Below are 12,776 nucleotides of genomic sequence, written 5' to 3' on the forward strand. Positions count from 1 at the left end.
AAAATTACCTATCCAACACTTTTTGCACCCCAAAGGTCTGGAATTCAGGGAAGGGCAGAACCAAGGTTACTGTTAGAGCCTGAAGAGAGCTTGGGTCCTCAGGAGCCCTCCTGTCGAGCTGCCTGGCCCAGATACATTTTGGAGGATCTTCCATACTTTCTAGAGTTGAACTCCATCCAGGGCCTCTGACCCTCTCTTTTTGGGGGTCGAGGGCGGTTCGCACTGGACCCAAGCAGTGTGAGGCGGAAAATGACTCTGGTCTCTCTGTTCCCTCTACCTGGGATAATGTCAGGTGAATTGAGAACAGAACCTTGTCACAGGCTCTGGGTGGGACCCTCAGAACCCAGACAGAGCACCTTTGCCCAAATTTTTACCTCGAGCTCTGAAAACCCAGGACTATGTTGCCGCAAAAAACCCTGAGGCCCTACTTCTTCCCGACCCTCCAGGGCTTTTCTCCAATGGTTCCCAGGCGGCGGCGGGTGGGGCCGAGCGACAGGGGTGGGGAGGGGAGTGGCGGCGGGATGTGGGGAGTCTCTACAGGGCCTTGAGTTCAAACAAAGACAGAAGCAGAGGCCACCCTCTCCCCGGGAACCCGACGCCTCGCGGTACTGGGGAACAGGAGGGGCGGCCAAGGCCTCACACGCACCGCACCGGGCAGATCCCCAGCGGCCAGGCCCGTTCTCCCGGTGCCCGCAGGAGGTGAGAAACGGGCGGGGGATTGCAGATGGCCGGGGTCTCCGATAGGTTTGCGTGTCGCGGCGTCCCGCTGGCCCTCCCACCCACACACCCACCGACTGATCGGGCGCGCGGGCCAAGATAGGAGGAGGAAGCTGGGCGCCCGGGACCGCAGCCGGGTTCGAGTCACCAGGCCGGGCGCGCACGGTGGGCCGAGCGCCCACGCCCACCACACCCAGTGGGCACGCCCCGCGGCGCGCCGCCCTCTCCCCAGGCACCCGCGGAGGGGCTTGCGGGCTGCTGGCACCTGCACAGCGCGTTGGCGGCGGCGCGCGGAGGCCCGGCTCCCGCCTGCGCGTCTGTCTCGCTGGCAGCACCCTCGGTGAGTCGCCGCGCCCTCGCCCCTGCAGCCCCGGCCCCCGCTCCCTTTGCTATTGCGGCTGCTGCGCGCGCCCCCAGCCCCCGGCTTACGAGCCCCGCATAGCCTCCCGGGGACCCCATTTCGCCTACGCGAGGGCGGTGTCCGTCCTCCCCACCCCACCCGGGCTCGCGTTCCAGGCCCGGCACCGGACCCCAGGGGGCCACCGCCCAGCAGCCTCCCGCACCTCCCCTACAGCGACGCCCGGGGGCGGAAGGTTTCTTTGTTCGGGCAGCAGGCGCAAGGGCCCCCTCCCGTGTTGTCACCCGCACCCACCCGGTGCACTCCGTCCGCCTCCCGGAGTTCACCCCGACCAGGTGGCGGCGGGCGCCTTTTGGGGGTGCGCGGCCGTGCAATTGGTGGATTTTTTTAAACCTTTGTGGAGGGGGCCGCGCGGCGTAGGGGGCGGCGAGAGCGCTCCTGGCTGCGGGCTGCTGCTCCTGCCTGGCTCCGGCTCGGCTCCGGCTCTCCCGCTGCTCCTCTCCGCGCCTCTCGCGCGCCTCGTCGCGCCCCGGCTTGGCCCAGCGCACTTCCCCGACGCCGCAGCCCGAGCCGGGCAGTGCCGGGCGCCGAGATGAAGGTGCTGGGACACAAGATCGAATTGCTGGCAGGTACCGCGATCCTTCCCCGCGGCCGCCCTCGGCGCGGCCGGCCCTCGCTGCCCGCTACTTTTCTAGTTGGAGAGGGCTCCGGGAGCGGTGGCAGGGTTTGGGGAGGCTCGGATCCGAGCGGGACGGGGCACCACTTAATTCAATTAATAGCTAGCTCGGGTGCTACCTGTTCCTAGGCGGAGCCCGGCCCCGGGAGAGCACCTGAGGCTGCGCCTTACCCGGCTCGGTTCTCTTCTGAGCCCTGCTGCCGGTGGAGCGCGCCGCGCGCGGCGTGATCTCTAGTCTTATAGGAGCGGATCCTTGGGGTCTCGGACTGGTCGAGCTAGGGTCAGAACCCCGAAAGAGAGCCTGAAGCCCCAGGCCGCCAATTAATGTCGCTTATCCCCAAAGAAAGGAGCTCTCTGGGCTCCTAGCAGGAACCATGGTCAGGGCCTCTTATTTCCTGCACCCTGTGACAATCTGAGCCGCTCTTCGCTCTTCTCTGGGGTGAGAAGTTTCTTGTTGGGAGTAGAGGACAAGTGACTTGAAAAGTAGGAAGCCAGATTGGACCCTGATGACTGGGACCTCTGGATTTGGGGCCCCTGTGGAGAAGTGACCAGATGCCCTGCTGGAAACCCGCATCTGGGGGCAATGGTTGGAGTTCCACTGCCCAGAGCAAGAGGTGGGGAAGAGAGTCAGGACAGGGGCCAGCGTCTGAAGCGTGTGAGACAGTCCTAGGGGTGAAATGCGGTAGCACCTGGGCTTCTCTGTTCTCTCCAGGACGGAGATAGACCCACAGCAGGCGAGGTCCAGTCCAGACCCCACCAGGCTGGGACTTCAGGTGCTGAGCCCATGCCTGTTAGATGAACACATGGAAGGGACACGTTCCAGTCGATATCTTCTGGCGCTCCAGGGGTTTGGTCCCACCCTGGAGACCCTTACTGTCTGGGACAAGAGAATGAGGACAGAAGCCCTATTATAAGGTGGGGAAGGGTCAAAAATCTGTGGTTGCACTTAGGAAACAGGATGAGGCCTGGGGCTAGAGGGCAGAGGTTAAATGTGGCAGCCTTTGAAAACACTGAATTTCTGCTCTTGGGGAGGGAGTTGGCCTTACAGACCAAACGACTGAAGGAACTGGTCCCTGCCTGGAGTGTGAGAGAGTCTTGCTTTGGGTGGGGAATGGTGTCTGCAGGGCCTGAGTGGGGGGCGGGGGATAGGGTGGAGGGAGTAGGATGGGGGAGGTTTGGGGCTCTTAAACCGGCAGCAGCCCCTGACAGCTCATAGAGAAGGGACTGGCCCTTGGGCCCTGGAACCTCCGGGAACACCCACCCCCCACCTTGACAGCTGTTTTTTGTTGGTAGGCCTAGCCCAGCAACTTGGATGTTAAGTCCCTAGAGGGAGAGTTTTCATAGTGCCCTGCATGGAGAACAGACCTGGATGCCCTTCCTCCTCCTCCTCTTCATCCTGGAGAAGAAATGATAGGGGAGTGGGGGTTTTAGGGGTGTCCATGTTTTGGGGTCCCCATATAGTGTGCCCTCATCTCAACTGGGTGCAGGGATCAGGACCCCTCCTCCATTATCAGGTGGGCTCATCAGGTTCTGGCACTTTCTAAGACCCTGGCCAGGCTGGGGCAGGACCCTCTTAGTCTCTATCATCTGTCACAGGCTCCCAGTGCACATCTAAACCAGGACTGGCATCAGCACATCCCCTCCGATGCTGTTTTGTCCAGACTTCCCTCTCTCTGGCCCCCTCCTGGCCTCTTTCTTGCCTTACAGATCTGGATTCACACTCCAGCCCCCTGCCAGTCAGCTGGGTGATTTCGGACAGGTTTCTTAACCTCTCTGACTTCAGTTTTCTCAGCTTCAAGATGGAACTGTTGACCCCTCCATCTAAGAACTGGTGTGAAGCCTGCTGAGACAGTCCAGGTGGCACACATGATTGGGACCTATGTCCTGTGGGCACCTCTCAGGCTTTGTGTCCTCTCTGGTTCCTTCATCCTGGCTTTCCCGCTAATGGGGATCTTTGGCTGATAGGCTGCCAGCAGCTCTAGATATGCCCCCACCCTACTTTATTCCTGTCGCAGGCAGCTGGGAGAATTTGATTCATCCCTTTGGATGATAAGCAGGTCACAGTCAGGATGGGGTCCATTTATTGTGGCAGCATACAGTAAGTGCTCAATAGCTGTTGACCGAGTCTGAGCTCACATAGCCCCACTCGTCAGCTGCACCTGAGGGAGGCTGTGCAGGACCTCTAACTCTCGGCCCCCTCCCCCGCCCCTTTAAAAAAAAAACTCATATGGATTTAGCTCTTCAGAGTTTTCCCATTCTATTTTATTATGGGGCCCACTTCACCAATGAGGTCAGTCACTCGGTCATGTTCATACAGCTGGAGAGAAGTTGGCTCTGAAGTCAAACCCCAGTGCCAATCTGGAGTGGCCCCGGGCTTCCTAACTGTGTTGCCTGGCGTTGGGCCCGTTTTTGTTGTTGTTGTTGTTGTTGTTTTGTTTTAGTTTTGGTACTGGGGATTGAACCCAGGGGTGCTCAGTCACTAAGCCACATCCCAGCTCGTGTGTGTGTGTGTGTGTGTGTGTGTGTATGAAACAGGCTCTTACTATGTTGCTTAGGGCCTCCCTAAATTACTGAAGCTGGTCTCAAACTTGCAATCCTCCTGCCCCAGCCTCCTGAGCCACTGGGATTACAGGTGTGTGCCACCATGTCTGGTTTTGAAGCTTCTCCACATGTCATTTTCCTCACCTGTAGAATGGGATATGTGTGTCAGGTCTAGAGCCATACCACCCTGAATGCATTCCATCTCAGAAGCTAGGCAGGGTCGGCCTGGTTAGTACTTGGGTGGGAGAGTGTGTGTCAGATGTTGAGCGTGGCATCTGGCAGGCAGGCGGTAAATGGCATTTGCAGGGCCATGATCCTTGAGCTGCCATCAGATTATTCCAGGATTTCCTCCTCTGCTTTGCTTCAGGATCCAGAGTCTCCTCCTTCAGGGTGTCCCAGTTCCTCTGCTGGGTTCTGTGCACAACCCAGGCCTCTCTGGACGTGTCTCAGGTTGGCATCGTGGGCTGGAGTGGGCCACGGCATCTGGGCCCTTGTGGCCCGACATCCACAGCTCTGAGAGCAGGTGTGAGAAGCTAGGTGTCCCCTCATGTGGGACCTGGAGGGATGCCCACATGCTGTCCTGCTCAAGCCCAGCATATCTTTTTGTTCTGGAGAGAAGAGGCGGCGATGGGGCCATTCTGAGGCTCCCCTGATAACGAATGCTTCTGAGGCCTGCAATTGCCAGACTCTGGCAGGATCTTGCTGCAACAGGAACAAGGAAGGTGGTGATCTTGCCATCAGAGGATGTGACTCTCAGGGTCTCCTCTCTGCTTCTGAGCTCCTGGGAGAATTCTTAACATCTCTGAGCCTCAGTCTCCTTGTTGGTAAAATGGGAGCATTGTGACAAGGCTCCAAGACCACCCTGGTGAAGGAGCCCAGGACACTGTCACCTGCTCAAAAGCTCCTTACAGTTCCCAGAGGGCAGATTGTTGGTGCCTTGGTAGCTTGTCTGTTTGCAAATAGGAAAGCAATTGCTTTTGGTGGATTTGTACTCAAACAATATGTTTTCAAGATGTTTCGGCGTCACAGGCAGCTCTAAAAATGGCAGATTTGGGGCTCTGAAGTGGTCCCTTGGGAGCCTTGGTATTGGATGTTGGCAATTTAAAATATCATGCTTGGTGTGGGATTAAAAAGCAAAAGTTTGACCAGTTCTGTGTAGAATTGGGGTTCTCTTTTCATGCGTGGAATTCGTAGCCCACACCATTTTACTGGCTACGCTGCAGTCGTGTTTACTGGTCGGCAAGTTTGTTGGCCCACAGTTCACCTGAGGGGTAAACTAAGGCATGGATTTGCCCCCCCCCCCCCCAGGAGGCTGAAAACAGGACCTGGAATCCTTACTGCCAGTTTCTCCCTTCAGCACACTCCACTGCTGTATCTGTGGAAGCTGCACAGATAAGCACTGGGAGAATGTCTGCTGGGGACAGGGGACAGATGTGCAGATTGTTGGATGTGCTAGGGTGGCGTGGGGAGGCGGGCATGCCGTTCCACTGCACAGGGGAGAAACAGGTACCGCTCTTACGAAGGGCAAGGCCATGATGTATCCAAAGCTCAAAAATAAGTGTGATCTGTGACTCAGCAGTTGAATTTTTAGGAACAAATAAAGAGGTGTTCGTTCAAGGATATTTATTCTGTCATTGTTTATAGAAGAAAAAAAAAGTGGAAACAACCTAACTGCTTACCAGTGGAAGAGCACAGCCGTCCCCAGGGACCATAATTCACAGGTAGCTGCAAATTGTGCTCCCGAGGGTCATCTATCCACCCAAATGGTATCCACCCCAATATGTGTAATAATAATGGTGATGATGACTCACGGGTTTTTTTAATTATAAAAGTGTGCTTTATTACAAGAAAATTTTACAATATAACCAATAATACTGAAAATAACATAACTGGCATTTATATAGTCTTGGTCCAAGTTCTTTATTAAACAGACTAATAAATGTTCCATGAATAGTTATTGATCAGCTTATGCAACAAAACAGATAAATGGAGGGTCTGGGGTTGTGGCTCAGCGGTAGAGCACTTGCCTAGCATGTGTGAGGCACTGGGTTCGATTCTCAATACCACATAAAAATAAATAAAATAAAAGTCCATTGACAACTAACACACACACACACACACACACGCACACACACACATACACACAAGAAATAAATGGAAAAAGTGAATAAAGAATAGTGATCAGCCAGGCATGATGGTACACACCTATAATCCCAGTGGCTCTGGAGGCTGAGGCAGGAGGATCTCGAGTTCAAAGCCAGCCTCAGCAGAAGTGAGATGCTGAGCAAACTCAGTGAGACCCTGTCTCTAAATACAATACAAAATAGGGCTGGGGATGTCGCTCAGTGGTTGAGTGCCCCTGAGTTCAATCCCTAGTACCCCTCCCCCCCGAAAAAAGAATACATAATGATGAACCAGGAATTTTGTTTTTTTTGGTTTTTTGCTTATACAAGACACCTCACAGTTCTATAGCACAAACCACAGGCCAGGCACAGCTCTACATGCTACGTTGTTGTAACAGTGAGATACATGCTGCTGTTTCCTCCTTTTTTATAGATAAGGAAACAGAGGCACAGACCACTTAAGTAATTTGCCAGAGGCCACACAGATGGTCAGTGGCTGGCCAGGATTTGAAACAACATGTCTCTAGATCTGGAGTCCAAAAGATATTTCAAAACAATGTTTCTTGCTTTAAAAAATATATATATTTTCCAAGGTTTAGATGACCAATGGAGGTGAATAAAAGGGTAGGTACTGGGACCTTGGCAGTGGGTATCTCTAGTACACAGGATTTTCTGTAATTTTCTCTTCTTTTTGTTCCTCTGTTTTTCTCAGTGAGTTTGTACTACATGAAGTTCAAGTTCTGGGTTTTGGTGGTGGTGATGGTGGTACCGGTCATTGAACCCAGAGGCCTTGCCTCCCGAGCTACGTCCCCAACCCTTTTTACTTGGTACTTTGAGACAAGGTCTTGCTAAGTTGCCCAGGCCAGCCTCAAACTCTGGATCCTCCTTCCCCAGCCTTCCTAGTAGCTGAGATTACAGGCGTGTGCCACTGTGCCTGGCTCAATTTCTGGTTTTTAAAACCTAAGAGTCAGAAAACGCACAGGGGAAAGTGTTAGAGTGTTAGGCAAAGGCTCTGGTGAAACCAGGTCCCTGGGAACCTGGGAGGAGCGCTCGGATCCAGTGCAGAGGAAGAGGGGAGAGGAGTGGTCCCTGGATGCTGCCCGGAGTCTCCCAAGTCCAGGGAGCAGGAATTCGCTTCCCACGGTGAACCACAGGCGCAGGCCATATCTTCGTGTCTCCCTCTTGCACGAAGGTTGTGCTGGGCTGATAATGGCCCCCAAAGATTTTCTGATCCAATCCCTAGAACTTGCCTTATGTGGTAAAAGGGACTTTGCAGATGCCGTTGAGCTTAGGGTCTTAGATGGAGAGAGATTCCAGGATTATCCATGGGGCCTGAATGCATCTGTATCTTTGTAAGAGGAGGAGAGGATGTTCCACAGCAGGAGAGGGATGTGGTGACAGGAGCAGCTTGGTGGCCTAGAAGAGGGGGAAGGGCCACTGGCCAAGGAATGAAGGAACAAGGGCAGGAGAGCAGCTCCCCAGCTGAGTGGAGTGGCCCTGGACTCGGGTCACCAGCTTCTAACCTTCAGAACTTAAGAGCTGGACCCTGTGTACATGGGTACTTACACTGTGGATGTGACTCTCACCATGGACGGCCAGAGGAATGAGAAGGGATGCTCCATTGGTGTAGTGTGTCAAATGCACCCTACTGTCACGTATAACTAATTAGAACAAATAAAAAAATGCAATAAAAATAGTTGGATGTAAAAGAGAGAGAGAGAGAGAGAGAGAGAGAGAGAGAGAGAGAGAGAGAGAGAGAGAGAGAAGCTGTATGCTGCTACAAACCACCAGGTTTGCAGGGTGCCATAGCACACGCCTGTAATCCAGCAACTTTGGAGGCTGAGATGGGAGGATCACAGGTTCAAGGCCAGCCTGGGCATTTGGCGAGACCTTGAGACCCTGTCTCAAAAAGGGCTGGGAGCCAGGCATGGTGACACACGATTGTAATCCCAGCAGCTCCTGAAAGTCAGCCTCGGCAACAAGACCCTAAAAAAGGCTGGGGATATACTTCAGTGGGAAAGCACCCCTGGGTCCAAAGCCTGGTACAAAAACAAAACAAAAAACACAACCCACCGGGCCAGGAATACAGCTCAGCGGTAGAGCACCCTGGGGTCCATTCCCAGTATTGCAAAAAAGAAACCACCAGGTTTATGGAGCTTTGTCTGAGCAGCTACAGATGTGACTCCTACTTTAGCCTCTGCCCAGAGGGTGGGTGAGGCATGGATGTGACCCTCCACTCAGTATGGGACAGACCCAGTCATCTCAGCAGGATAGCCCAGCTCACATCCAGGGCCTCCCCAGCCTCTTGCTCCTCAATGAGGCCTCAGATTCTAATTCACCAATGACATTTTGCTCCCGCCCGAGTGGCCAGAGCCCCAGAACAAATGTCTGTGGAAGCAGCTCAAAGCCTCTCACCACCTCGCCTGCCCCCATGTGCTGGGTGGCAGGCAACAGGTCCCCCTGTTTATAGCCTCAGCCCCAGGTCTAGGCATCACCCAGAAGGAAGAGGGACCCTCTGATGAGAAGCCCCTCCTGTCACTCCTCTGCTTCAGACTGTCCAGTGCATCTGCACATTCAGAGTAAAAACCCCAGATTTTCTATGGATCTTCAGGGCTGTGAGCTGGACTCTGCTCCTTAGCTCAGTGCCTCACCTCCTGCCTCTCCCCCTCACCACCCTGCTCTATCTCCTGGGCTTCCTCTGTCCTGAACACACCATGCAGCAAGCACCAGCCCAGGGCCTTTGCATGTGCTGTTCCTCTGTGCTCAGCATCCTCCTCAGCATCCCCAGGAATCACCGCCCATCTCCCTTCAAATCTGTGCTCATGTGGCCTTTGTCAGCCTGGGGACATCTCTGACCATCCTGTCTAGATCACAGCACCCCAACCTGCTTCTGCCCCCTTCTGTGACTTGCTTCCTCCATTGCACCTAGAACATCTGAACACCATATGTTTACTTGCATTTGTTGATTGATTGCACCTCCCCCCACAAAGAAATACCGCTGCAGCAATAATGGGACTCTTTCCGTGTGACGGTCAGCATGTCATCTCCAGTGCCTTGAATAGCTCCAGAAACATATAGCCAGAGTATCCCTGGGCCTGAAATGCTTGGGGCCATAAGAGTTTCTGATTTCAGAGTTTCTGTGGATAACTGCATGGACTTTACTAGATCCACATGCCTCATTCAAACATCTGAAGTCCAACATGCTCCAAAAGCCAAACGTTTTTTGAGCATCGTGTCGTCACAAGAAGACATGACCTAGGAGTTGGGTGGGCGCTGATCAGGCAGCCCCCTCTGGCAAGCATGTGAGGCAGGAAAACTCGGGGAGCTGCCTGGAGTCCTCCTCACCCATCAAACATTGGTTTTCAAAGTGTCACTGTATTGGGAAGTTCAGAGGAGCAGAGGCCTTTTGGTGAGCAGGGACCGAGTAAGCGATGCCCCCTTGGGCTCGCTCTCTGTTGCAGACGCCCGTTAGGTTGCCTTGGCCTCCCTCTTTGAATCTTTTTTTTTTTTTTTGGTACCGGGGATTGAACCCAGGGGCACTTGACCACTGAGCCACATCCGCAGCCCTTCTTATTTTGAGACAGTGTCTTGCTAAATTGCTAGGTTGGCCTTGAACTTGCTGTCCTCCTGCCTCGGCCTCCCGAGCAGCTGAGATTACAGGCGTGCGCCACCGGGCCCAGCACCTCTTTGAATCTTGCAGCAAGATCCAGGGCAGGTGTTGCTTTGTTTCTGGGAAATTTGCCAAATTGGGCAAAGATACACAGTTGATGAGACACCTGTGTTAAAGAGACTTGAGAATCTGTGAGAAAAGCACAGGCTAAGCTTTTTAACTTTTTAATGTAGGTCATGGTCACCCATGTGCATGTGAGGATTGTGAGCTTTTCAGTGGTGGGTTAGAAGGGGCAGGTGTACTTGTTTAAATCTCATGGAGAGTCAGGAGCAATGGTGCACGCCTGTAATTCCTGTCTCACAGGAGGCTGAAGCAGGAGGATCACAAGTTGGAGGCTAGCCTGGGCAATTTAGGAAGACCCTGTCTCAAAATAAGAAACATAAAGGATTGGGGGTATAGCCAAGTGGTAAAGCACCCCTGAGTTCAATCTCCAGTAAAAACAATAACCAAAAAAATAACCCTTGGAGAAAATCACATCCCAGGTCTCATGGATTATTCTGCTCGCTGCAAGGAGGAAGTTGCAGGTTCTGGATTAGCTCTAGTGTGTCCCTATTTTCTTTCAGAAAGTTCTTTGCCTTGAATTCCTTTAGTGTATGAGGCTGAATCTTCCCCTCCACACACACACACACACAAAGGTCCCAAATTTAGATAAGCTTCAATTGTATGACAGAACACTCGTGATAATAATAGATTAAGATAAACGTGTATTGACCTCTCTCACAAACAGGGTCTGGCAACGGACTATCACAAATCATGGCTTCATTATCCTCAGTTATCTAGACTCCTGTGTTGCCTCTCTGCCACTTTTAATGTCCTGCTTCAAGGTCCAAACTGGCTGCTCTAGCACCTGTCATTACATCTATATTCTAGCCAGCTGGCAGGAGAAAGAGTCAAAGACTGGCATGTCTCTTCTTTGAAGAACAATGCCCCAGAGTCATATATTTTCATTTACATTTCAATGGCAGAACAGCACATAGTCCCAATATTTTTCCCATCATCTTCCCACGTATCTAAAATTCGGGAATCTATTATTATGTCTGTTTAACACCTAGAGCCAAGTGTGTAGAAAAACTGAGCTCACACATGGGCTATGGGCCTCAGCATCTAACTTGATGAGAGAGCTCCATTACATCTATTCTAACATGCACTTTTTTTTTTCACACTTGAACATTTCTAAAATTGGGCTGCATTCTCTAGTCTCTGCTGACAAAGTGGGCAGCGTGACTTTGCTGTCACTGCTGTCCCACAAGCATCAGAATGTGCAGGGTGCACGTCAGCATCCTGGAAGGGAATCCTGGAGACGATACAGAGCACGTCACCAGCGTCCTTGCTGCTGAGAAGCCCGAACTGCATAGAAACCGCAGGTGTCAAGACTCCAGGACCGATCGACAGGACTCCAGAGTGCCAAGACATTTTAGGATAGACCTCCCCAATTGATTTCAATGACATTTTCCTTTTTTTTTTTTTTTTAGAATTCACATGAGTGAGATGATTTTAAAAATCTGAATGTAAGTCTAAAAGAACGCTTTCAATAATCGCACACACACACACACACACAAAAAGAAAGAATGAAAAATAAGAACTTGTCATGAGGTGGCAAGTCCAGAACTTCTTTGTGTGTACCCTAGGAATGGACAAATAAGCAAAAATATTATGGGTAATGAGAACCATGTTTCTCACCATTGGAGAAAAACATGTAAATCAGGATAAGGAGGAAAGTTAGAACAGACCCTGGTGTTGAATTAGAATCAGAGGAAATAGAAATAAAAATTCCAGATTTTCAACATCTATACAGATGGATAGATTCAGAAGTAACTGGGTGCTTTGGTATCTTATGTTTTCCTGCCCTACCTGTGGAGGGACCTAGGTGAAGGACACCTCGTATCAGTGAGCACCCTCACTATCCAGATGTTGGTTTCTAAGTCTCCCAAAAGAGGAATCAGGGAACTCGAAGAAGTGGTTGATTCCAGGGTCGAGGCAGAAGGGAATGAGTTTAGAACATCTATTAACTCTGTAAAATCAGAAACTACTCAAAGAATGATGGGTACATGTTGAAAGGACACAAGAGCCAACCCTAGGGGACTCCCAAAGGCCAAATATGACCCAGTTTGAACCAGGAAATTAAAAACAATTAGCAATGGATTTTTGAACCCATCGGATCAATATCCATGAGCCCACAGTGGTATAAATAAACAATGGAATAGATGAGGAGGTGGAAGAGAAGGGAGAGCTCTTTCTTACAGGAGAGTTCCAATGAACAAATGTAGACTGATAATGGAAATAGAAAATTATTATTAGACAAAGCCCACAGTGATTGTGGGCAGCGATCATCAATGGTTGTTAAAATTAGCAGGTAGAAGTACGAGGAGAGACAGGATGTCTTTGCAGTCTCCGAGCAGCTTCCCACAGACACTTATTAATTGCAAAGGGGAGACTGGTCACCTTGCAGGGAGACAGCCCCTTCGTCATGTGATCAAGGTTAACAGCCCCAGTAATAAGACAGATTGGCAGCCGGTGCCTGGGTCTGGTGCTCAGGGCACGTGGTTTCTTTGTATTCGTGCCCACAAGGTCTGGCTTCAGTCGAATGGTGAAAAAAAAAATACAATGGACAAACCTGAACCGAAGACACTCCAGATGAAGCAACCAGCGTTCCTCAAACATGTCAAAGTCACCAGGCGCAGTGGCGCACGC

General features: G+C 51.9%; 1 protein-coding gene across 4 annotated transcripts in view; it reads left to right on the forward strand.

The window, feature by feature from the left end:
* Positions 1-564: 564 nt before the first annotated feature.
* Positions 565-12,776, forward strand: part of Ndrg4 (NDRG family member 4) — a 41,386-nt gene continuing 29,174 nt past the window's right edge. The window contains exon 1 of one of the 4 annotated variants that reach the window (XM_058575928.1): positions 565-699. Coding sequence is in view for 2 of the 4 variants with exons in the window: in XM_058575927.1 (XP_058431910.1) it covers positions 1,668-1,704 (37 nt within the window). In the remaining 2 variants the exon portion in view is untranslated. Of the gene's footprint in view, positions 700-951; positions 1,058-1,536; positions 1,705-12,776 lie in introns of those variants that run through there. The other 3 variants (XM_058575931.1, XM_058575927.1, XM_046434886.2) reach the window with 3 other exon arrangements.

This window comes from Marmota monax, unplaced genomic scaffold, assembly GCF_021218885.2.
Source record: "Marmota monax isolate L192 unplaced genomic scaffold, Marmota_monax_Labrador192_F-V1.1 WCK01_AAM20220418_F8-fsc00024, whole genome shotgun sequence".
NCBI classification, from domain to species: domain Eukaryota; kingdom Metazoa; phylum Chordata; class Mammalia; order Rodentia; family Sciuridae; genus Marmota; species Marmota monax.